Source organism: Xyrauchen texanus, chromosome 4 (assembly GCF_025860055.1).
Source record: "Xyrauchen texanus isolate HMW12.3.18 chromosome 4, RBS_HiC_50CHRs, whole genome shotgun sequence".
Classification (NCBI taxonomy): Eukaryota; Metazoa; Chordata; class Actinopteri; order Cypriniformes; family Catostomidae; genus Xyrauchen; species Xyrauchen texanus.
Window position 1 is genome coordinate 43,318,210 of NC_068279.1, and position 23,582 is coordinate 43,341,791.

The window sequence follows — 23,582 nt, forward strand, 5'->3', positions numbered from 1 at the left end:
TTCTGAAGGGCCTGTGGACCGGGGACTCCATTTGTATGGCGTGGCCGGAGAAATCCAGTGTCAATTGTCCAACATGTTTGTGATGCTGACGAAGGTTGTTGCTGACTTGGAGGATCTCGCTGTAATACTTTAATCGATTTCAGCCATGGAAACAGAATTAGAGTTAGTTACAAGAGTTGCAGATGTTGAAAAAAAGTATCTATTATCTGGAGTCATCAGAGAGGGAATTGTCTGTCAATCTGCCTGTGACCAAAGTTGATTTGGAAAATATTCTTGAAAAGCTTGAAGATTTTGAGAATCGGAGCCACAGAAATATTATCAGAATTGTTGGAATTCCTAAGCATGAGGAGGGCAGAGATATGGTGAAATTCCTAGACGAGCTCTTCCCGAGTCTGCTTGACATAACAGGTCACAAGCTAGAAATCAAGTGAGCTCGCAGAGTCCCGGCTCGGAGATCTGTTGAGGGAAATAGGCCTTGATCAATTCTGGCCACATTTCTGAGAACATCCGATAGAGATGTCATGTTGCGACAGGCGAAGAGCATAGGAAATCATCCTTGGAAGAATCGCAATATCTTCTTGTTCCCAGACTTTGCGAATTTGACAAGAGAGAAACGCGATCGGTTCAAGGAATGTAAGAAACTCTTACATCAACGGAAGATCGCTTTTGCACTGAAGTTTCCGGCCAAACTGAAATAGACACCAAAGATGGTCGCAAAGTATTTTTGTGTCCAAAGCAAGCATTGTCATTCGTAAAAAAAATGGGTTCTGTGAGAGCACCTCCCTGGTTTTGTATAGAAAAGGAAGTTCTAGCCCCTATCTCACCACTGCAAAGCCTTTCAATCAAACTACCCAGAGAGGTTAAGTTACACCCCGTTATTTCGCATTTGCACTCAGTATAGACAAAGGAGTCCAGAGTGTTTAATTCAGATATTTATCTAAATGTTGCCTGACTATGCATTAATAAGTCCTCTTTTTGTTGGTCAGAGTAGATTGGGAGGGGGGTTAATACACTTGGTGACCTATATGAGAGTGATGTTCTGAGATCCTTTGAAAATTTGATTCAATATTTTGGGATCCCAGATATCAGTTTTTTTTTAGGTATTTACAGCTGCGCCACTTGCTTTGTACTATTTTGGGAATAGCACACACCCTCCTAAAGCAGCAGATACTCTGGGAGTGGTGATCACTGCTTTTGGAAAAGGTCATTAGGCATCAGTGTATTACTCCCTGCTAATTCAGAGTCTGGGGGACGGAGCCTCGACCACTTAAGAGATTATGGGAGAAATATTTAAATTTGGAATTGGAGGAGAATGGGCTAAGATTTAAAAAACATAAATAATGCACCTTATACAATGTAAGATTTTACATCGCATCTATTGGACCCCCTCTTAATTGTATAGGCTTGGTCTTAAGGACACACCCACCTGCTGGCAATGCCGATCAGAGAATGGAGAAGCCAGCCATGTTTCAAATCTCATTCTGCCCTAGACTCTGTATTTTGGGAGATGGGAAGGTCATACATTTGGAGGATAAGTACATAAAAAATTGGGTTTTGACCAGTGTGATGATTGGTAGGCAGGTTATTTTGAGGGGATGGAAGTCGGATGGAGCACCCTCATTCCCAGAGTGGTGCAGGGAGATGGGGAGGGTGGCTGCCTTTGAGGAATGCTCAAGCAGAAGGATGGGAGGTAGGGATTTTTTCAAAAAGAAATGGGGAAACTACTTAGCATTTTTGGGGGAAACTTGAGGAGGGGTGGTGGAGGGAGTAATTGGTGGAGTGTGTGTGTGTTTCCTGATCGTTTTAGGATTTCATGACTTTTCTAGGCCTGTACAATCAAAATAAAATAAAAAATCCTTATATTCCTAGGTTAGCCAGGACCTTGTTACATCTGTTAGTTACCTCCCTTAAAAGCATCATGGTAAAATGATGTCATGGTTTTTACCTCCAAGGTACTTCAAAGAATACCATAACATTTCAATGTACATTTTCATGGTACATGTAAAACAAAAAAAAACTTATTACCATAGTGCCATGTGGAACAAACCAAGGCTGTACCATGGTTCTTTTTGGTACTTTTTTGTTATAGCACAAGCACAGTGACAAATTATTACTCTGCACTTGGAGAAGTAACTATTTTTGCTGAATTCCACTTAGGTCAGGAAAAAGGTGAAGGCTAATAAATTCTCTACCTGCAAAAACAATAATAATTTATAATGTTTTTTTCCCATAACCACTCCAAGAATGAATACTCAGATTTTAATATATTTTCAACCACATACTGAAAGCAAAACATTGCAGCCTATAAATAAAACCCCTCTTTTGTCATAACAAATAAACAGCTTTTGATGTCCACAGGAGGCATTCAATAACAGGATCTCCATAAATAAGTTGATCCCACAGTGTAATGTAATTTTCACTGAAGCTGGTATAAGAATATTCCTACCTAGAGGTATTTTATGTTAATCCAAATGTATTTGTAGCAATAGCAATAGCAACTTTATTTATATAGCACATTTAAAAAACAACACAAGTTGACCAAAGTGCTTTACATTGTAACACATAACACAATAGGTAAAAAAGATCTAATCTTAAAAGTAAGCATCACATAGGCAGCAACACATTTAATAAAAAAAAAATTATCACTGATTAAAAGCTATTGAAAACAGATGTGTTTTAAGTTGTCTTTTAAAATCCTGCACATTAGCGGCATCTCTAATATGTTCAGGAAAACTATTCCAAAGTTTAGGCGCTGCTACACCAAAGGCACGATCACCTTTTTTATTTCGATGTGTCCTAGGTATTTTGAGTAGCTTCTGAGGTATTTGTAGCCAGACTTAACTTCAGTTTGAGTGAAGGCACAACCCTGGAGAAAAATTATTGCTATCTGCGAGCAGAGTCAAAGACAACAACCTGTCCATACATTTTGTCTTCTGACTCGGTAGCGAAGGGTGAAAAACTTGAAACAACAAAGCATTTCGCTAAGCTTGGGTTTTCAAAGACTTGAGCTGCAGCTGTCTAAATAATAAATGATCAACCAGAAGGCCAGAAACAGACTCTACGCAAGTTCGAGAACATGGGTATGATAGCTTGGCCAAAGCATTGTAAATGGCCGGTCGTGTACATGTACTTACTTAATATGTGTTCTTGCATTAATATGGTGGTAACAGACCTCAGTACACAAGGGTGCAATAGAGTTCCCTTCAAATTTTCTTTGAAACCACAGTTTCAGCCATTTTGGATCCGAAAGTATAAAGTATAGAGATTTCATAAAATTTTTCATATTAAGTATTTTAATCCATGAACCAAACTAACCAGCCCTGAGTTGAATTACAACAGCACAAACTTTAATTTAAAACATAGAAGTATTTGAAAATCGGACAAAAAGACAAACATACAAGACTGAGTAGTTGCCATCTTCAGTGTGAGATTGAACTTCAACCCCATGAAGCACTGCGAATGACGTAATATAAATAAAATTATGGAAATATATGAAACTAATCATTTTAATTTGTTGATTATAAGTATAGAAACAATATATATTTAAATTTTATTCCAAAATCTGCAGATATATACAAATATATAAGCAGTTTGAGAGCAAAGGAAGAGCGGCTCGGTTGTGGACCTTGTTTGCCGCGGTTTAATGCGATTGTCCGATTGGTGGATCCTTCTCTTCAGGATTCATGGGTTATGCTGATCTACCTCAGGATTTCCGCTCTTACATTCAATTTTATTGCAAAATTAAACTGGACAGATGGCTTTAACAGAAGCACTTACAATTGTAGAACAAAAACGAAAGGGATTTTTACTTTCGGAACCAGACAGTTGAGTCTATAAACATGAAAGTTAACTTTAACTAACATGCTCAACAAGATTCTCTTTAGATGTTGCTATACCATGAGAGTAGTTCAATTGAAAGAGAAAGTTTAAGCTACTATAGCGCTACATTTTAGATACTACTGTAAAGTACACGGTGGCCCTTGTGAGAACTCAAATTAGGTTCTAACAAATTTCAAACACAACAATGCATGAAATCAAGCCTGTGTAGCATTTGTGTTCGTATACTTGTATAAAATATTTTTCAAGTCGTACAGGAAAAGAACAAAAACAATTATGTGAAGATCTAACCGGATCTATCTACAGCACCAATGAGGCAGACAATGAGATGCATAACTGCAAATATTGGCTAATAATATACATCATGATTAGACTTTATTGAACACCATGAACATTACAAAAGGCGCCATTTCACAAGCCTCAGAGTGGCCATAAAAGACCTTCCAGTCAAAATGCAGTGTTTATTTCTCATGAAACAGACCACTTCCCTCATACAAACAGCAGCTAAACACCTGCCAGATCCAGACCTAACAATCACAAATACAAAACAAATGAATTAAATGAACAAGCTACAATGACAAGCAACATTAACAAATACTCTATGGCTTTCCGATCTCCTCCCTTTTTGGGTACATGAATTTTTGATTTCATGGCAGCATAATTTTTATTCAGTGGCCCCTAAAGTATTTGGACAATTTAGCCAAACTTAAACATGTATGAATCTCATTGAATTAGATAAAAAAAAAAAAAAAAATCAAACCAAATTACTTTATAACTTTCTTTGGGACCAGTTGTTTAAAACGAATAGCAAAAATGGCTAAGTAAAGTTCATTCTGAGAAAAGCTCTAGCATCATTTGTTCGCAGATGCCACCTGATTTAATATCTAATGCATTGAAATTCAGACATTTTTTAGTGTGACTTGTGTCAAAATACTTTTTGGAGCCACTTAGTTTTGACTCAATGAAGGCTTCACGTGATATTTGCGTAAATTGCGGACACGGCAGACGACCTCGGACTTTGCTTTCATACCAAATTCACAGTGCTAGCCGTTATCGACACGGCGGTTCAGACGGATGGGGATTGGGTCTGTACAACTGTTGCAATCGGACCGGTCTCACCGGCCAGCCAGGTAACTGTCCTATTACTCTCAGCCCGACAGGCTGCCCAGGGCAAGAGTGAGGAGCCCCAGACCCCGAGGCCTGAGACTGGCCTGAGCGTGAGTCCAGAGGAGGTAGGACTGAAGCAGAAGAAGAGGAGAGGGGCAACAGGATGGCCGGGGTCAGACCGTATCGGAGCTGGAATACACGGGGAGGGCCGTGAGCACCAATGCCTTTGGGGCGGGACTCTTTAAGCTCCTCCTCCCTCTTTGGCTCCTCTTTTTGTTTCTTCGGTTTCTTCTCGGGTCGGCTTAGCTCCTGGAGCTTCTCGGCTTGAGCGCGGCGGATATGGTACGTCTTCCTGTGGCTTTGAAAGGAATCCAGGAATACCTCAAGGGAGACGTGGCCCTCCATGAATCTCTCCAGCAAATCCTGTGAAGGTCAAATGACAAATAAACAGGTATTAGAAGACAGGAAGTCAGGCAGGATTCACAACAAGCATGATGCAGATGCAAACATCCTCTCAGACTCATCAAGTTCCAAACACTATAGCTATAAAAGCATATAATACTAACCAATTAATTTCTGCTAAATGAGCATATATAATGGTGGTTGATAAGAAAAGCTTCAATATTACTTTTGCTCATACTTCATACTTATATGAACAAAACAAACCCCATAACCTTAAGAATTAAACTTACTGTAAAAATAAGTGGGCCTCACTCAGAAACAAAAAAGCAACTAATTACAAGCCATTTTTGAGTAACCTATGCTTACGTTTGTCCAACTCAAATTACAGAGTAAAAATGTAATGTTTCCTTCATTATGAATTTGATATTTAGTTTTCATATTTAAGGTGAAAACAAGTTGCCATATCTTGCAAAACCACACACAGTCAACTCAATATCTAAAGTTAAATTAATTTACAAACCCAATTGATCCAGTATGTTCATTCACTTAAATGCAAAATGTCACCTTGATGCAATTCTTGTCAAGACAACTACAGATCTCTTGTTCAGTCAATGTTCATATTTCAATTAAAGAAACGTACTTTTTTGGTTAATTAATTTCTATGAATTGACAAATGGTCACTTTTGGGTAGATTACTTCTGAAATGTAATATGGTACTGATTACAAATAACACAAATTACATTTAAATTAGCAATGTAATCGTTTAGATGACAATTTTAGGTAATCTAATCTGATTACATTCTACTAATCTGATTTTTTATGTGGCATGTTCTGATGATGAAAATCTCATTTGAAGTGTATTAAGTACCATTAAACACTAATTAACATGAAATAAAACTATGCAGTTTTTGCAAATGTACCGGGTCTCCACCACCCCTCCCTCTCAGTCAAGATTGATAGGTAATGCAATCAATATTCAATAATTAAATCATGTTATCAAACTCTGTAATCTAAATACAAGCACTTGACTTTTGTAATCTGAGTACTAAACATCAGTAGCCTCAACATGGGAGTGGTGGTGGCGTAGTGGTCTAAAGCACATAACTGTTAATCAGAAGGTTGGTGGTTTGATCCCCAGAGCCACCACCATTGTGTCCTTGAGCAAGGCACTTAACTCCAGGTTGCTCCGGGGGGATTGTCCCTGTAATAAGGGCTCTATAAGTCGCTTTGGATAAAAGCGTCTGCCAAATGCATAAATGTAAATGTAAATGTAAACATAAGAAAAGCATTACAATTCATGGATACTGTAATTTTGTTAGTCTAAATAGATGGGTAATCTTGCTAGCTGAACTAACAGTTGAAAGTTGAAGTACCTTATTGCATGACATTGCATGGAAGTAACCCCTAAATGCTCATAAGCAAAACTACTGTACTGTTTGTTGGAGTTATCCCTCTGAAGCAGACACATAATCTAATTAAGGTCAATGAAATGTAAACATTTTCAAAATATTGTTTACACAAAATATTAAATGGACCCAAATACCTAAAACATTTTTCAGTAGAATGTTAAAATTTGCTGGGAGAATGTTTTGCAAGTTGGATTTTTACAGAGCAAACAACTTCTCCTGCACCATTTAGTCAAATTGCAGCTTGTTAAGATTACTTTTCTCAAGAATCTGACAAACGATTTTTGCCCGGCACAAAATAAAATCCAATACACTCTCTTTGAGGGTGTCGCCGAGTCATATCTAGGAACTAGGATATCACAGAGACTTGGGTGTGGTCTTTTTTGACATGGGCCAGTAAGCAACTACCACTCAACCACCCAGAACACCCTAGCTAAATTATAGTTGTATTTAAATTTAGAGGAGCACACACAAGAGGTGTCCTGTGTGCACAGTAAAGGTTTCTTACAGAATAACATGCAGTCAGTACAAATATTCCCTCCACTGCAGCAGAGCACCATGTATGAATTTAACATGACCTAATGTGTCTACTTGCGCCTCCGGTTGAAGGGGCAGGTGTCTGCCCTCTGTCTGCCTCTGTATGGGAGGCTGAATAATTGATAAGTCTCATCTGCACAAACCCACCCCCTAAATGTCCTCTCAGAAAGAACAATGAAGTCTTCTAATCTAGGCGATTGCCCTTGGCAAACTGCTCATCAGTGCAGGCCGATAACAGCCAAGATGCTCCTCAAACTGAAATTAAATCATGTGGTTCCCAAGTGTGGTTTCAAGTGTTGAATTGTAATATGTCAAGTGAAAACTAGATTCTTTCATTTTTTGTAGAAAATGTAAGTGGTGCTTACATGTGCAAGATTTGATACAAGATTTTGCCACAGTGTTTGGGTGTTCAAGGTGGTTGCCAGGGCATTGCAGTACAGTTGCTAAGGTATTCTGAGTGGTTGCTTACTGGCCATGTCAAAGTTTCTGTGATATTGTGATTCCTAGATATGGCTCAGGTCCATCCTACAGTAGTTATGTTTCCATACAAGCATGTGTTTAAGAGAACAAAATCATCACTTCTGGGGAAATTGGTGCAAAATAGACTGTTGAAGCAACTGTGGCTCTTTTATTGAATATAATGAAGCAGGTTTGCAAGCACTCAGTGCTAGATGCCTTCTGTCTGGAAGCGAAAGTGTGTCAGACAGTTATAGGAGATGATAGTAGCCAATCCTATTGATGAAAGGCTTTGGCATTTCAGAATAACCGAAACATTTGTGATGCTATGCAATGATATTGATGATATTCTCAGAGCAAATTATGTAATTCAAATGGCTTGTTGAGGCAAAGTCACATTACTTATTTGAAGTACATCAGCAGTCTGTAGAGTTTAATCAGAACGGTGCCGAAAACAAAAAAAATCCAGTGAGTGGCAGTTCTGCGGTTCTGGTTTGAGCTGATAGAAAGACTATGGTAACTCAGATAACCACTCTGAACAATTGTAGTGAGCAGAATAGCATGTCAGGTTGCACAACATGTCAAACCTTGAGGCAGATGGGCTACAACAGCTGAAGACCACCTCAGGATCCACTTCTGTCAGTCGAAAGAACGCTCACTCTTTTTTGCACCATTCTGATTAAATTCTAGAGACTGTTGTGCATTGTGACTGTTGTTGTGAAAATTAACCGAAGCTCCTGACCCATATCTGCATGATGTTATGCACTGCACGATGTTATGCACTGCACTGCTGCAACATGACTGGCTGATTAGATAATTGCATGAATAAGTAGGTGTACAGCTGTACCTAATAAAGTGGTCGGTGAGTGTATAATCCTATGTAAATTCTATAGGAAAATGTTAATGTCTTTCCATCATAGTTTATGCGCATGTCATCTTACCAAATAAACAACGTATCCACCTCAAGTGAGCGCATATGTTTTTTATGCACATTTTGGAGATGTTATTTGCATCTTGGTGTTTTTATCCAGAATTTGTATGTGACATCGCAAAAATTCACATAACAAAATGTGGATGGATAGAAGCCCAGCTACTGTAAATCTAGAGGATGTTTTTTTTTTTGCCTGTTAAAACGGTAAATGGTCTGCACATAAATAGTGCCTTTTAAACCTTAGCGGTATTTAAAGCGCTTTACACTGCATCTCATTCACCCATACACATTCACACACCAATGATGGCAGAGCTGCCTTGCAAGATGCTAGCCTGCCATTGGGAGCAACTTGGAGTTTAGTGTCTTGCCCAAGGACATTTCGGCATGTGGAGTCGTGTGGGCCGGGAATCGAACCACCAACCCTGCGATTAGTGGATAACCCACTCTACCACCTGAGCCACAGCCGCCCCATGTTGAAATGTTTAACCATTTAGATGCACAATATGAGGTATCATTCCTGTCCACAGCACAAACAGTCCAACACTTCACTGAAGTATAATACTTATTAGTTAAGGGCTTGTTCAAATCAATGAACACTAATAGTCACTAATTACAACAGATTTAATCCTGTTAAACTAATCATAATTAGTAAAAAGAAACAGACTATAAAAATCACCATGAATACAACATATATTGTAAAATAATATTAGCCCACATTCACTCAGAAGCATGAACATATGATTGTTCCATATTTTAGCATGACCATAACATGCATTTCATCCATGTGCTCATGTTCCTTATTAATATTCACAGACTGTTTAGCCAAGTGCTTTAAAACAGCTCAGCACAACATGTATCATACCAAAAAAAAAAAAAAAAAACTACATAGATGTCTTATCTTCTTTTTGTTGACTTGGCCACCCTTTCAACCATCCTTGATTGATCTTTGTGGGGTTATCTGTCCTCAGGCAATAAATAAGCACTGAGTCCTCCACCCCACATAGCCTGGATCGATTGTCCTGTGACTTTGTCGTTAAGACTCCTGCCTCCTGATTGATTGTCTCAATCCATCATAAGTGAGCTGTGCGGTGAGCCAGCCTTCAGCAGGACATTTGCCAAAGAGAACATCAGTACCACACTTGTCTATATTAGCCAGATTAAAGCCATGCATCCCCAGAGGACTGGCATATTCTATTAGTGCAACAGCGGCTGGAAAAAGCCTGATGGCAACCTTGAATCTCTTTCATAGACTGCTCTTATATGAAACCATGAAATTGTAATTATGGGTGTGATTGAGGAATTATGAAGAGCTAATAAACAGCAGGAGACCAAAAAACAGTGTTCAAGTGTTCTGCTTATCCACAGAAATGTTCTCAACAGATGAAAGGAAAAATTAAAAGGACGTTCTTCAAAAATAAAATCTTCTAATTCATGTAATAGTAATAGTGCTTGCTAAGGCAAAAATGTTTAACACTAAAGCTCTAAAACCACTCAGAGAACCTTAGCAACCCATCAAAATGCTATAGGAGTTTAGCAAAGCACTAAAAAACACCCAGAAAACCTTGACAACCCCCTAAAACACTATAGGCATTTAACAATGCACTAAAAATACCCAGAATACCTTAGCAACTCCCTAAAATCCTAAAGTGATTAAGGGGATTGCTAGGTGTTCTGTGTTTTAGTGCATTCCTAAATGCCTATAGTGATTTGGGGGGTTGCTAATGTGTTCAAAGTGGTTATTAGTGCATTGCTATATGCATATAGTGTTTTAGGGAGTTGCTAAGGTTTTCTGAGTGGTTTGTAGCGCATTACTAAACGCTTATAGGATTTTGGGTGGTTGCTAAAGTGTTCTGAGTGGTTTTAGCGCATTGTTAAATGCATATAGGATTTTAGGGGGTTGTTAAATTACTGTTTGTTTTTTTTTTAGCACATTGCTAAATGACTATAGGCATTTAACAATGCACTAAAAACCACTCAGATCAACATAGCATCATAGCATTGAGTATTGCACAGGAATGCTGAGCGGATTACTTGTAAATTGTAATCAGGTACTAATTACAAATTACTTGACAGAAAATGCAATCAGTAACATAATCTCGTAGACTGCATTTTTGGGGTAATCTGATTACTTTTGGATTCTTTTCAATCTAATTCTATTTTATTTTTATGTCACATGCATTTGAGTAGGATAATCATTTTAACATAAAAGTACAAAGAGGAAAAAAGATTTATTACATTCTTTATTACTAACAAAAAGAGCCTCACAAAAAGAGCTTGATCTTTATGACATTTTTAAAAAGTGCTTTAAATATTACATAAATAAACATTAAATCTAACAGCAATGACAGTGTATGGCCAAAGTTTATAATTCAAAACCCTGAGACATCAAGTTAATTTTAAGTGCATAAAACAATAGCAACATTAAGAACATTGATGACCATAAAATCAACAACATCTATGTTGCTAGGTCAAAGCTTTCATCTAAAAACACTGAAACACTTTTTCAGTATATCAGTGTGGTGGTGTGCTGATTTAGAATGAAAAGATTGAAAAAAAAGAGAGAATAATATGATTATCAATAAATTTGTAACAATTTACTGCCGTTGCCTTGTTAATCTGTAATCATGCAATCTACAAAAAGTAACTGCAATCCAATTCTAAGTATTTTAATCCAATTACATGTACTTGAGTTTTGTAATCTGATTACGTAATCCAGATAACATGTAATCCATTACTACCCAGCACTGTGCACAGGGAAGCACAACTCACATTTTCTTCAGGAAATGCAAAATAGTAGTTATGTATAGGGCTAGGCTATATGACATTTCATGCACAAACCATCCTAGTTGTTTGCTCCAAGAAAGATCAAGTGAATGGAAACTGAATATTCCCTATGTAGTGTAATGTGGTTTTACAGCACACTTAATAGCTGGTTGGAAAGACACCATACTCACCATGCAGGGTGAAGTGTTCATAATGAAATGTATAAGAGCTCTGGTTTCTCCACGGCAAAAGCCGGAGAGATGACATCAGCTATGATGTGTTAACCTCATTCTTTATTTATGATTAATGAGCTGTCAATGCTTTAAATCATTGATTAGATCACAAATCAATGCTTGTGAGTAGTGTAGAGGTTAGTGGATTTTAATGGGTGGATTTTCACCTGTATGTCACCAACAAATTCTGATTTACGGTAAAAACAGAATCAACTGGTTCTGTGCACATACAGATTGTGTAATCCAGAGTAAAAGTTTTCTGGACACTTTGTCAAGCTTCAAATGTAGCTTTATTGTGGCTCAAATACAAGAGCAGCTTCTTCCATCAGAATGTCTAAATAAACAACAGACAGTTCTGCTAGAGAATAATGTTGTATAATACAGTGGCCCCAAAAAAATGTATTAAGTGTTTAAAAAGTAATTGAACACTTTTGGACACTTAAGCAACACATCAATGCAAGTTTTCTCAGAACTTTCCTTTGCCATTTTTGCAATGACTTTTAACCAACTGATCTCAATGTAATTTGTAATGGATGCATAAAGTGGTGTCCCAGTAGATTAACCACAGGTGTAGTTCATCACATTTTTAAGCGTGGCTGAAGTTTTCAAATCCTTTATATTTTACACTGCATATAAAAATGATACCCACATTTTGTTGTCTTATGATACAGAGTGAGCAAGCACTAAGCGGACACAAAAGAGGGAGCTGAAGAGATATTGTGAAATTACCTCAGACTGTTCTTCAGCACGCGCAACCTCCTCCTGGAGTAGATTCTGGGCAGTCTGAGGGCTGTGCTTCTGTGTGAAGGCCTCTGAAAAAACACAAATATTTTATGTCTCTCAGTCTCAACTCTCATGAAAATACAGAGACAAAATGAATTTAAACATAATCATGAGTTATGAGTGAAAAGACATTTATTTAAATAATACTGCGACGAGAAATGCGGGACCACAAAATAATATATATTACTCACTATTTCGAGGAGCAAACAAATGAATTACTAATCACACAATAAACAAACATGCAGCATGTCTAAAGATGTTCCATTTGTTAATTACTTATGAACCGGATTCACGAGAATTTATCCACTAACTGAATCAAATGGATACTGGGATAATTAATTCACTCAATGAATCGAGCATTTATGGAGTTAAAAACTCCCTCATTCACTGAATCAAGCGGTTACAGAGTTAAAAAATCCCTCACTCACTGAATTAAGTGTTTACTGAGTTAACTCACTCACTGAATAAAGTGGTTCCAGGGTTAAGAACTCACCCATTCAATGGATCGAGTGGTTACTGATTTAACAGCTCCCTCACTCACTGAATCGAGTGGTTACTAAGTTAACTCACTCGCTCACTGAATCGAGTGGTTACTGAGTTAACAACTCACTCGCTCACTGAATCGAGTGGTTACTAAGTTAATTCACTCGCTCACTGAATCGAGTGGTTACTAAGTTAACTCACTCGCTCACTGAATCGAGTGGTTACTGAGTTAACAACTCACTCGCTCACTGAATCGAGTGGTTACTAAGTTAACATCTCACTCGCTCACTGAATCGAGTGGTTACTGAGTTAACATCTCACTCGCTCACTGAATCGAGTGGTTACTGAGTTAACATCTCACGAATCGAGTGGTTACTGAGTTAACATCTCACTCACTCACTGAATCGAGTGGTTACTGAGTTAACATCTCACTCGCTCACTGAATCGAGTGGTTACTGAGTTAACATCTCACTCGCTCACTGAATCGAGTGGTTACTGAGTTAACATCTCACTCGCTCACTGAATCGAGTGGTTACTGAGTTAACATCTCACTCGCTCACTGAATCAAGTGGTTACTGAGTTAACATCTCACTCACTGAATCGAGTGGTTACTGAGTTAATATCTCACTCGCTCACTGAATCGAGTGGTTACTGAGTTAACATCTCACTCACTCACTGAATCGAGTGGTTACTGAGTTAACATCTCACTCGCTCACTGAATCGAGTGGTTACTGAGTTAACATCTCACTCACTGAATCGAGTGGTTACTGAGTTAACATCTCACTCACTCACTGAATCGAGTGGTTACTGAGTTAATATCTCACTCGCTCACTGAATCGAGTGGTTACTGAGTTAATATCTCACTCACTCACTGAATCGAGTGGTTACTGAGTTAATATCTCACTCACTCACTGAATCGAGTGGTTACTGAGTTAATATCTCACTCACTCACTGAATCGAGTGGTTACTGAGTTAATATCTCACTCACTCACTGAATCGAGTGGTTACTGAGTTAATATCTCACTCACTCAATGAATGGAGCAGTTACTAAGTTAACTCCTTTGCTTACTGAATTGAGCGTGTATGAGTTAATAACTCCCTCGGTCACTGTATCGAGCAGTTACTGAATTGAAAAAGGAAAGTTACTCAAGTGCTGTGTAGCAAAAGGACAAAAAAACACTGAAGCATCTCTTGAAATCAACTGTCAGTGTGCTCAGCTGTGAATAAGCTCCGCTGTGTAATGCTCTGTGTAAAGTGCAGGGACTGGAGCCACTCTCTTTGTGGTCATCTCTTTGCAGTGTTATTGTAGGATCCTGGAGGTAAGGGAGGGAGCAATCTATCTCTGTTAGCTCATGTACATGGATGGGAGTGAGGGGCTTGGCCCCTCCAAGTGTTGTGCTGCGGTTACTATGGTGACCGGCAATTATGCAAATGCACACATGTGTTGAGTCCATGGGGGATGTGAAAAATTGAGCTAGTGGCCACTGAGGGCAAGGAAAGTTCACAGTTATGACACCATTTGTGCACCAATAAGCCAGAGCCCCTCCCAAAACAAACCATCACAAATAAACCCACACTACAGCCCTTATGAAAAAGCACTGTGGCAGCACCATGGTACAATGGTGGTATTGGATGGTAATTGCTATGGTAATATTATATAAACCAGGGCATGATTACCATGTTCACCATGTTATTTAGCTACTTGTTACTATTATACTGTGAAAAACATTCATAATTTTAATGGAAAAATAATGCAAAAATAATTTTATTTTACTATATTGTCTGAATAATAATATTAATAAAGATTGTAACAGGTAAACGTTGGGTGTGGAGGAGGCGGGAACCCGCTGAACAGTAAACAAAGTTTTAATGAGAAACTCAACATAAAGCAAACACAGACACATATGCAACGTGGCTGCGTGCGTCTCTCTCTCCCTCTCGAACCAGTATCTCTGGCTCGTTCTCCCGCTGATCAGCTGATTCAACGGCAGTCATGCTTCATCACGGCCCGGCCACACCCTCTTCCTCATCACACTCCTCCCCTGCCCGATTCAGGCTGGGGCGCCACCGGTCTGACTAAACCGCCCCCCAATTTCTGGAGGGAAAAGATGACCTTATGGCCATTCTGTCAGCCGGTGGTCCACCCCTCCTCCCGCGAACCTGAGGGAGAGACGAGGGGAGAGGGAAAGGGCGAGCGGAGATACAGAGAGAAAGATAAAGAGAGAGAGATAGAGCGAGAGAGAGAACTTGCTCGCCGGCTCCCGGACGCGCCGTCACTACGGTCCTCAATGGCTCCTCCGTGCACTGACGGACGCCAGCTTCCTCCTCCACCATATGACACCAATGCAATGCGGCTGCATGCATCTCTCTCTCTCTCTCTCTCTTGAACCGGCATCTCCGGCTGCCCTTTATCTCACTCTGAATCAGCTGATCAGCGGGATATTTTATGAAAATATAAAAAAAGTATTATTATAAATATAAAAAAAATATTAGAAATTTGCAGTAAAAGTATCAATTACCTTAATTTATGGTGAAAATTATAACACATGTACTTCTGTTTATGATTAAACATTAATACAACTTTTTTTTGCAAGTTCAAAGAATTTATCACCTTATAATTTACAATAAAAAGCAAAAAAAGGCAATCTTTACTGGAAAGGCCACTTTTATGAGCACTGCTCCAGGACAAGCCAACACAAACCAATGGCATGTGTTTGGGGTGGGACAATCCATTTTCCAACCTTTCAGTGAATCTATTTGAGATACTCTCACAGAAAGAAGAACCATATGATGCACTTCATTCTTAATTCATCTGGTCACTTCTATGGCTTCACGCCAATACACACTCAGCACTCTCAGGCATATGCCTTGCCAATAACAAGGCCTTTAATACTGTCCCTACATGCCCTGCTCTATGAACATGAATAATCAAAGGCCCACTATGTCACATGTGTTTGAGTGTATATGTACATTAAGCATCCGTGACTGCTGAGGCATGACTGGGTGAGCGAGGAGGGAGTGGCACACCACGTGCACGACCCTAGCAGCCCAAGCCATGCAACGGTAATGGAAGGCGACAGATAGTCAAACAACACTCGGAGAGCAGCTGTGGGTGACCTACATACTGGGGAGAAATTATGCAGATGGACCGCAGGGTGCCCCGCTCTATGGCGAGGAGTCTTCTGGAGCCAGAGATATGACCCAGGGCTCAAGTATCTCACGGTCGAGATGGCTCTTGAGGGCCATGGAGCCGAGGTCCCAACGCTCTTACAGTTACATGACAGAGTTATGTGAGACTAAAACAAAAAGAGTGTGTAGTGCATATGCTTAGGATAAAAAATTAGAAGCTGGCCTGCATCATGTCCCGATAGCATTCCAACCCGCTTTCTCTCTTCCACTTTATTTACACTTTCCAATAGGGATGGGTCATGATGGTTGACAAAGATTTTCCCCAAAAAAGATTTGCTTTAAAGCGCATGCTTAGCTGTTAGACAACTTGCAAGGTAAAACCTTCTTGGGAAAAGTTGCGTTTAGTTTTTTACTATTACCATTACACCGTCTCTTGCACTGTTTTCTGAGCGTCACACCTTGAGTGTCATGCCATTGAGACAATATATCAAAGTAAAATGGTCAAATTTTTATAAAAGTGTTTCAAGACCCCTGCATTGTTTTCCATTCCATTGCACTCCATCGTAATGTTTTTGAACACTAAAACGTGTTTTATGTAAACGCCCTTTAAGAAACATGGTCTGAAGAACCCAAAACCAGCTTAAATCTACAGGACTTCCTTAAGACCTTTTCAACCGACATCACCTTGGTAGTGCAGGTAGAGAAAATAAAATTTGCAACTGTCATTCATGTTGACTTCAAAAGAGCAAATAAATAGGAAAAACAATACCAAAGGAACAAAAGCTGTAGCTATCAGTATTAAGGAAAGACAGCTGTGTTCACCTGAGGTAAATTCTGAGATCAATAACACTGCCAAACTCTGCCTCCTATTAATACATAACGGTAATTGATTGTATTGACAGACCACCACAATTGTTTTGTTCAAAACAAAATGTCTTGAGAGGCCTGCGTTTGGTTTCGTGGTAGCATTTGTAGGGGGAAAACAATCATTCTTATTCTGTTGTGGGAAAATCGTTTCTGCTCAGAATACAATCCTTCATCTCTGAATTATCGAATCAAAGGAGCACCTGTCAACTTCAACAAACAAACACATATGTGCACAGATTTATAAATCACAATATGTGTCTTTAAATAATCTTGTTGGTATAATGCAATGGTATCTATTGTGGTACCTGGGGGCACAATACAACAGCATTAAATGAACAAAAAATTATTGTACTCAGTATTTTTATACCTAATTAATAAGTTTTAGCATTAATAAAATAATAATAATAGTGTATATACTGTATATTAGTATATTAATATATGATTTTCACGAAGTGTTAAAAAATATGTACACTCACATGAGATTTAATTCACAACAGTAACCTATTGACCGGTTTCAGTGATGTCACATTTTCCTCGTAGCCGCCATATTTGTGACCATCAACAGGAGAAAGTGATGGCGGACAACGGAAAAACACCTGTGAAACGATATCAAGAAAACAATCAAAAATAGCTTTGGATCCTTGCCAAGTCCCAGGAAAGGTGTATACAGGTCTCAAGTCCCAAATTTGAATTCTGTGATTTATCTCCGTACAACTACGAATCTGATGTGCGAGTAGTGAGTACACAAGACTACTGGTACATCCGTGAAAAAATCTCTCATCTCAGAAGTTAAAAAATGTTTTTGTGTTGTTTTCTGATTGGATTTTGTAAAAATATTACAAAATGTCTGCGATGATTCTGTCTGCAAAGCTGGATTTACAACCGTCCAATTGGCCGGTGCCCAGGGGCCTCTGATGTCTTAAGTGTAAACTCTTGCTGACAAGAGAAAACAATTAACGCAGCGTTCTGAAATAGTGAAATCCTGCTTACGGAGATTCAGTCTGAGATGCGCCTTTTCTTTCTGAACTTTCTTCAGAAAGTTGCTGGTTCAGCCCCACCATTGTGTCCTTGAGCAGGGCATTTAACCCTGGGCTGCTCATCGGAGACTGTCCTTATAATAAGTATTAGTTGCTTTGTATTAAAGCATCTGCTAAATGACTTATTACCACAACATGTCGAAAAAACAGAAACAAAGCTTATGCAAAAATAGTGTATTTTGAGCTGTTCTCAACAATCATTGCTCTGGAACACAAGGTAGAATAAATTAACCTGAATTGAATTTACACATTCACAATTTGTTTTATTCGAGAAACTATTTGCTTGGCAAAAGAAAAGCGAAGTGATTTGATAAGACAGCAAAGATATGCATGAGAATGCCTCAAAGCATGAGATATTAGTTGAATTAGGTGTATGATTAATTGAATATTAATCGTAGTTTAACCACATTGAAGTCTCGAGTAGTGAAATGAAGTTAGCACTCAAGACATGGTGGGCCAGTCATTTTTCAACGCAAAGCACTCTGTCAACAAGTCATACGCCAATGGTTTATGACTCATATGCATGGCATGAAGTGCTATTTTCAAGGGGACTCCTGTCAGCATAAATGCAAAGCTTTTGCAAACGTTTAGTTCGTATTGTGGGCTAATACGTTGTGTTATCCCTTAATGTTCAAAGTATCTCTCTTAACACCGCTGAAAACAGCAGGATTCCCACCATGGTCAAGCTGGTGTTCGGCTGGTGCAGCTAGTCTCCTAGCCTGGGCAAGCTCATGTTTAGCTGGTTTAGTTAATAGCCCAGCTGGGCGATAAAACTATATTGATATTTATCAGGGGGAAAAAAAAAAACATCTTCGATGATAAACTTATGAGCAATTTTCGATATTTAGCTTATGTTCTACAGTACATCTGGACCAGGCCTGGGAAACGTCAATCCAAAAAATGGCCTTGATTTCATTAACTGTAAAAACAAAAAAATTATTACAAAATATTTTTAAATAATAACAACGGAAAATATTGTATAATACAAAGACCTTTTAAAATGTATTTCTTGGTGCGCGAGCACGTAACATGTTAATTTCAACCCACATTCCGAAATTGCAAGCAATTTTATGCCCAGCAAATAATTTTGTAAATACTATAATGGCCCTTAATAAGAAAAAGGTTCCCAACCCCTGATCTAGACAATCGAATCATGTGCATGTTGCTAAAGCGCAAGCAGTTCGGCAAATTCCTACACATAACAAACCGAATCAAAGTCATGAAATCAGCCGGTTGGGAACTTAAATATTTGCTGGCTAGTTACCTTGCCCTGTTGTCATGTAAACCAGTAATGAGGCTAGGAAGCCACAAGCTAACTAACTCTTTTGATAAATTGATATATTTACCGAAGAAGACAGCACTGACAATGCAATATTGCTTTCGACTAAACACTACAGCAACTCCGACATCAACACCATTGCTGTATATTTCTGTACTATTTAATGAAATGGTTTCTCATGATCCAAGACTGTTACATCTGCTAACTTGTTGACCCAGGCAAGGAAGTATTTCCTCTTCATGTTATGTTTATTGGCGGTTGGGAATCCAGCTTATGGTGCGGCTGAAAATGATGAAATTGGCAAAAATTCATTAAAAAGAGATTAAAAATCTTATGTAGGATTAAATCGTAAATATGCGTATACTTCTTGAACTTTAAATTAAAATAGCATACCCTATGGAGTTTACTTGTGAATAAACAAGTTCTGTTTACATTCATTGTTGAGGTCTAAAAGGAGGAATCCATCTCCTCACCCATTAATGGTATAAAAATTCATATTGTGAAAATATTTTTAGCCATATCGCCCAGACCTACTCTCCAATGCCTAAAACCCCTCTAAAACAGTAAAACAGACCAGCCTAAACCAGCTTGGTGGACACCTAAGACAAACAAACCACCTTAGACTGGTTTAAGCAGATTTTTTCAACAGGGTAGGTTTGCAGCATGCAATTAAAGGACATATTTCAAGTCAAATCTCATCTCCTGTTTCTGTCGAGGGATTAGTGTAAACTATGGCAATAATGGAAGGCATACGAGGAGAAGTTTGACAAGTGTTTGCAATAATTGATTCACATTTGATTATCTGACAGTTATTCCACAGACCAAACTGTTTATCTTTCAATGGCTTTATTTAATGGAACTCTTTAAAAAAAGTTCCAATATACTTGATAAATGTGTGCATATATACACAGGAAAACAAACTATAATGCTCTTTTATCTGTAAGTGTGTGCGCACACATGCTCCCTCTATTCCTGTGAAAATAACAGAACTGTGGGTGTTCTTTTATGGTCTTTGCGGATAAATACCACAGACTGCTTTTCCTATCATCAGAGAGAGAGAGAGAGAGAGAGAGAGAGAGAGAGAGAGAGAGAAGTAAGGAACAGCTTCAGAGAGCAAATGTGCGCGATTGGCCACATTTAAAGCCTCTTCTGGATGAATTCGCTGAAGTGACATTTGTAACGCTTCTGCACAGCACCATCCTTTGTTGAAGTGTCATCACAGGTGCAGATTTACAGGGGAAAGTGCGCCAGCGCCCTTCTTAAGAATGCACTCACGGAGGGCTTTTGTTCAGGTTTACCCTCAGGTCAAAACACACAATGCGAGGACACCTTACGAGCCCAAACACAGGGATGCAGGTGCCTGAGGCAACCTTTCTACATAATTAAAAGGCTTGACAGCTAGATCAAACATGTTTTATTCTGATAAAGCTAATCTGAACAGATCTGATCAAACACACTCAACATCACTAAACCGCTTTGAAGGAATAGACTGGTTCATCCCAAAAAAATCTGTCATTATTTACTCACCCTCATGGTGTTCGAAAAAGAGAGCGCAACAGTGCCTGCCCACTTTTTCAACCGTCCATGTTTCTGGAACTATATTTTTTACTAGAATTTTTTTCTTTCTTCTGTTGAACAAAAAAAGAAGATATTTTGCAGATTGTTCATGTTGGACTTTTCCATACAAAGGAAATAAATAGACAAAATTCAAGAATCGGAAAATAAAAAAATAGCAGCTAGGACATTTATTTTTAGGTGAACTATTTTTGAAATGTATGGCCATTAAATGGCTCATTATATAAATAGATCAAACTGCATCAGTAATAAACAGCCATATTCATATTTTAAGCTTATTAACCACATAAATTAGACTACAGATTGTTACTGTGAAAATACTGTAGTTATTTTAGTTACTTTCCTCAAACCTAATCCTAATGCATTTCATTTTCCTCCCTTTTAATCTTAATGAGCTTAAGCCCATGTGTAAGAGTCAAACACAGCAATGTTGAAATAATGTATCGAGTAGTTTTGTTCAAAGGGCTTGTAGCGTAGAGCTCCCATTATGGCTCAGATTCTCAGGAGATTGATTTCAAAAAGCTTGTGAGAGGCCCCATTCTCCCACTGAGTGATTGAGCCTGCATGTGTGTGGTAGCTCAATGGCCCTAATCCAAATTTGATAAGTGTCCCCTCCATTCAAACACAAGGAGTGGGGGGATGATCCACTTCACATCCTGTTCATTCCCAACTCTTCCATCTTTGAGAACCGTAACACGCTCTCACAAAGACTTTTGATTCCCCAGTCTGCCCTTTGGCCATATGATTAACGGGCACTTCCAGACAAAGATGCCATTTTCAAGCTCACAACGATGTTGGCTCGGCCCCTCTTCAGAGGGGATTGCTTTTTTTGTAAGGGGTGGAGCAGAGTTTAGTGAGAGTTCCGCAGGTATGTGTCGAGAGGTCAACAATGGGTTTTGCATGTCAAAGGTCAATAGGTCGGACCTCGAGTAAACAGTGTCGTTTCATAGGTTAACAATAAAGGCACTTGTGGTCCTCTTTGCTTTTTAAGCAAGAGCGATAGTGTATCGCATACCAGGGTCGAGTCACTCTCCAAAAAAAAATACGGGCCAAGAATGTGGCGTTGGCCACATGTGAGGGGGGAAAAAGAAGGAATGGCAGCGTTAAATAATCTTGACTCATGTTTGTATGCAGTTTGCGGGTGCATTAGTAGCAAATGAGTTTGACAGAGTGGAATTGCAGTGCATTGTGGTGCCAGGGCATTGAATCAGCTTCAAGTCTAGACTGAATTCCAACCAAGAAACAAGTCCTACACCTTTGAGAGCTAAATTCCTCTCTTAAAAGAATAGTACTCTCAAAAATGGAAATTCTGTCATTATTTACTTGATTTAACATGAGGGTGAGTAAATTACAGAATTTGTATTTTTGGGCCAACTATTCCTTTAACGTCTGCCATGTTGCTCAATAACTATCAAGCCTCTAAGCCAGACTTCCAGCTTCAGCTGATGGAGCAATCCAACCATTTTTCATTCTTTCTTTGGGCTGAATGAGAATGAGAATCAGATGTTTTGTGCTGGGAGATTGATCTCTCTCCCACCCATCCGGCTGTAGCCTGCAGCTGGAGGCACGGGTACATGTACGCTACGTGGTGACAGGAAGGTGAACATTCCACCCTCCTTCCGTCATTGGCCAGCAGCTGTGAGAGAGAGTGCAAGAAGGAAGAATGACTCGTTCTGTAAAACAGTGTTTCTTGAGACCCCATTTTCCATTTAAATATTGATGGTTCTTGTACAGGAGCCTTTGTCGTGCAAAATTCCACCCCACATAAAAGTCTCCCTTGGACCCCAAAATGTTTCTACAAAACTTTTTTTTGTACTCTACTCCAGCTATACTACTCTACATCGCTTATTAGAGTGTGCCATTTTAACCATCAAAATACGTCAACTAATGTTGTATATCTAAATGTCCAAAGCTACAAATGGTCAAATAAATTATTTTTCTTTTTTGCGTTTTCAGTTAGTTTCTGGTTAGCAAGCTAACAGATTAGCCTGCAAGCTGAGCATAACCAGTCAGCCTAACATCTTACCATACCACTAACTGATTAGCCTGATACCTTCCTGTAAAGGGATTCATGAAAAGTAGGCGGCGAGAACTGGCTTGACAATATAAATAATAGTTTAATGAAAACCTTAAACAAAAAGACACACACACATGACGGTCAGCTGACCGTAAACGATCTCTCTCTCATCGCACCACACCCCCGGCATGACGTACACATATCTTACCATACCGCTAACCAATTAGCCAGCTTTTTACCATTTTGCTAATTGATTAGCCTAATACCTCACCATAACACTAAGTGATTAGCCTTTTAACTTACCATACCACTAACTGATTGGCCTGTTACCCATAACACTAAGTGATTAACCTGATACCTTCCCATACCACTTACTGATTAGCTTGATAAATTCCGTACCGCTAACTGATTAGCCTGATACCTTCCGTACCGCTAACTGATTAGCCTGATACTTACAATAACGCTAAACAACTAGCTTGATACTTTACATAACACTAACTGATTAACCTGATATATTACCATACTGTTAACTGAATAGAATAAAACCTTACCATAATGCTATTTTTGACAGGGATTTTGACAGAGTGTAGGATTTGGCATGACACAAGCACCCTGTCAGTGGAAAAGGGGCTTGAATGGAACATGGCCCATGTGGAGATATGTACTTCCTGTATAAGGAGAAAACAGCTCTTTCAGACTGTGTAAGCGGACTAGCAGACATCCTCCACTGATCTTTTGCT

The 23,582-nt window shown here is 38.9% G+C and overlaps 1 protein-coding gene across 1 annotated transcript in view; it reads right to left on the reverse strand.

Annotated features, from left to right (window-relative positions):
• Positions 1–2,312: 2,312 nt before the first annotated feature.
• The window catches only part of LOC127642343 (vacuolar protein sorting-associated protein 37D-like), a 43,858-nt gene continuing 22,588 nt past the window's right edge, over positions 2,313–23,582 (reverse strand). The window contains exons 3-4 of the mRNA XM_052124957.1: positions 12,402–12,484; positions 2,313–5,367 (exon numbers count right to left, since the gene is read on the reverse strand). Coding sequence (XP_051980917.1) covers positions 4,888–5,367; positions 12,402–12,484 — 563 coding nt within the window. The 3' untranslated portion in view covers positions 2,313–4,887. The remainder of the gene's footprint in view (positions 5,368–12,401; positions 12,485–23,582) is intronic.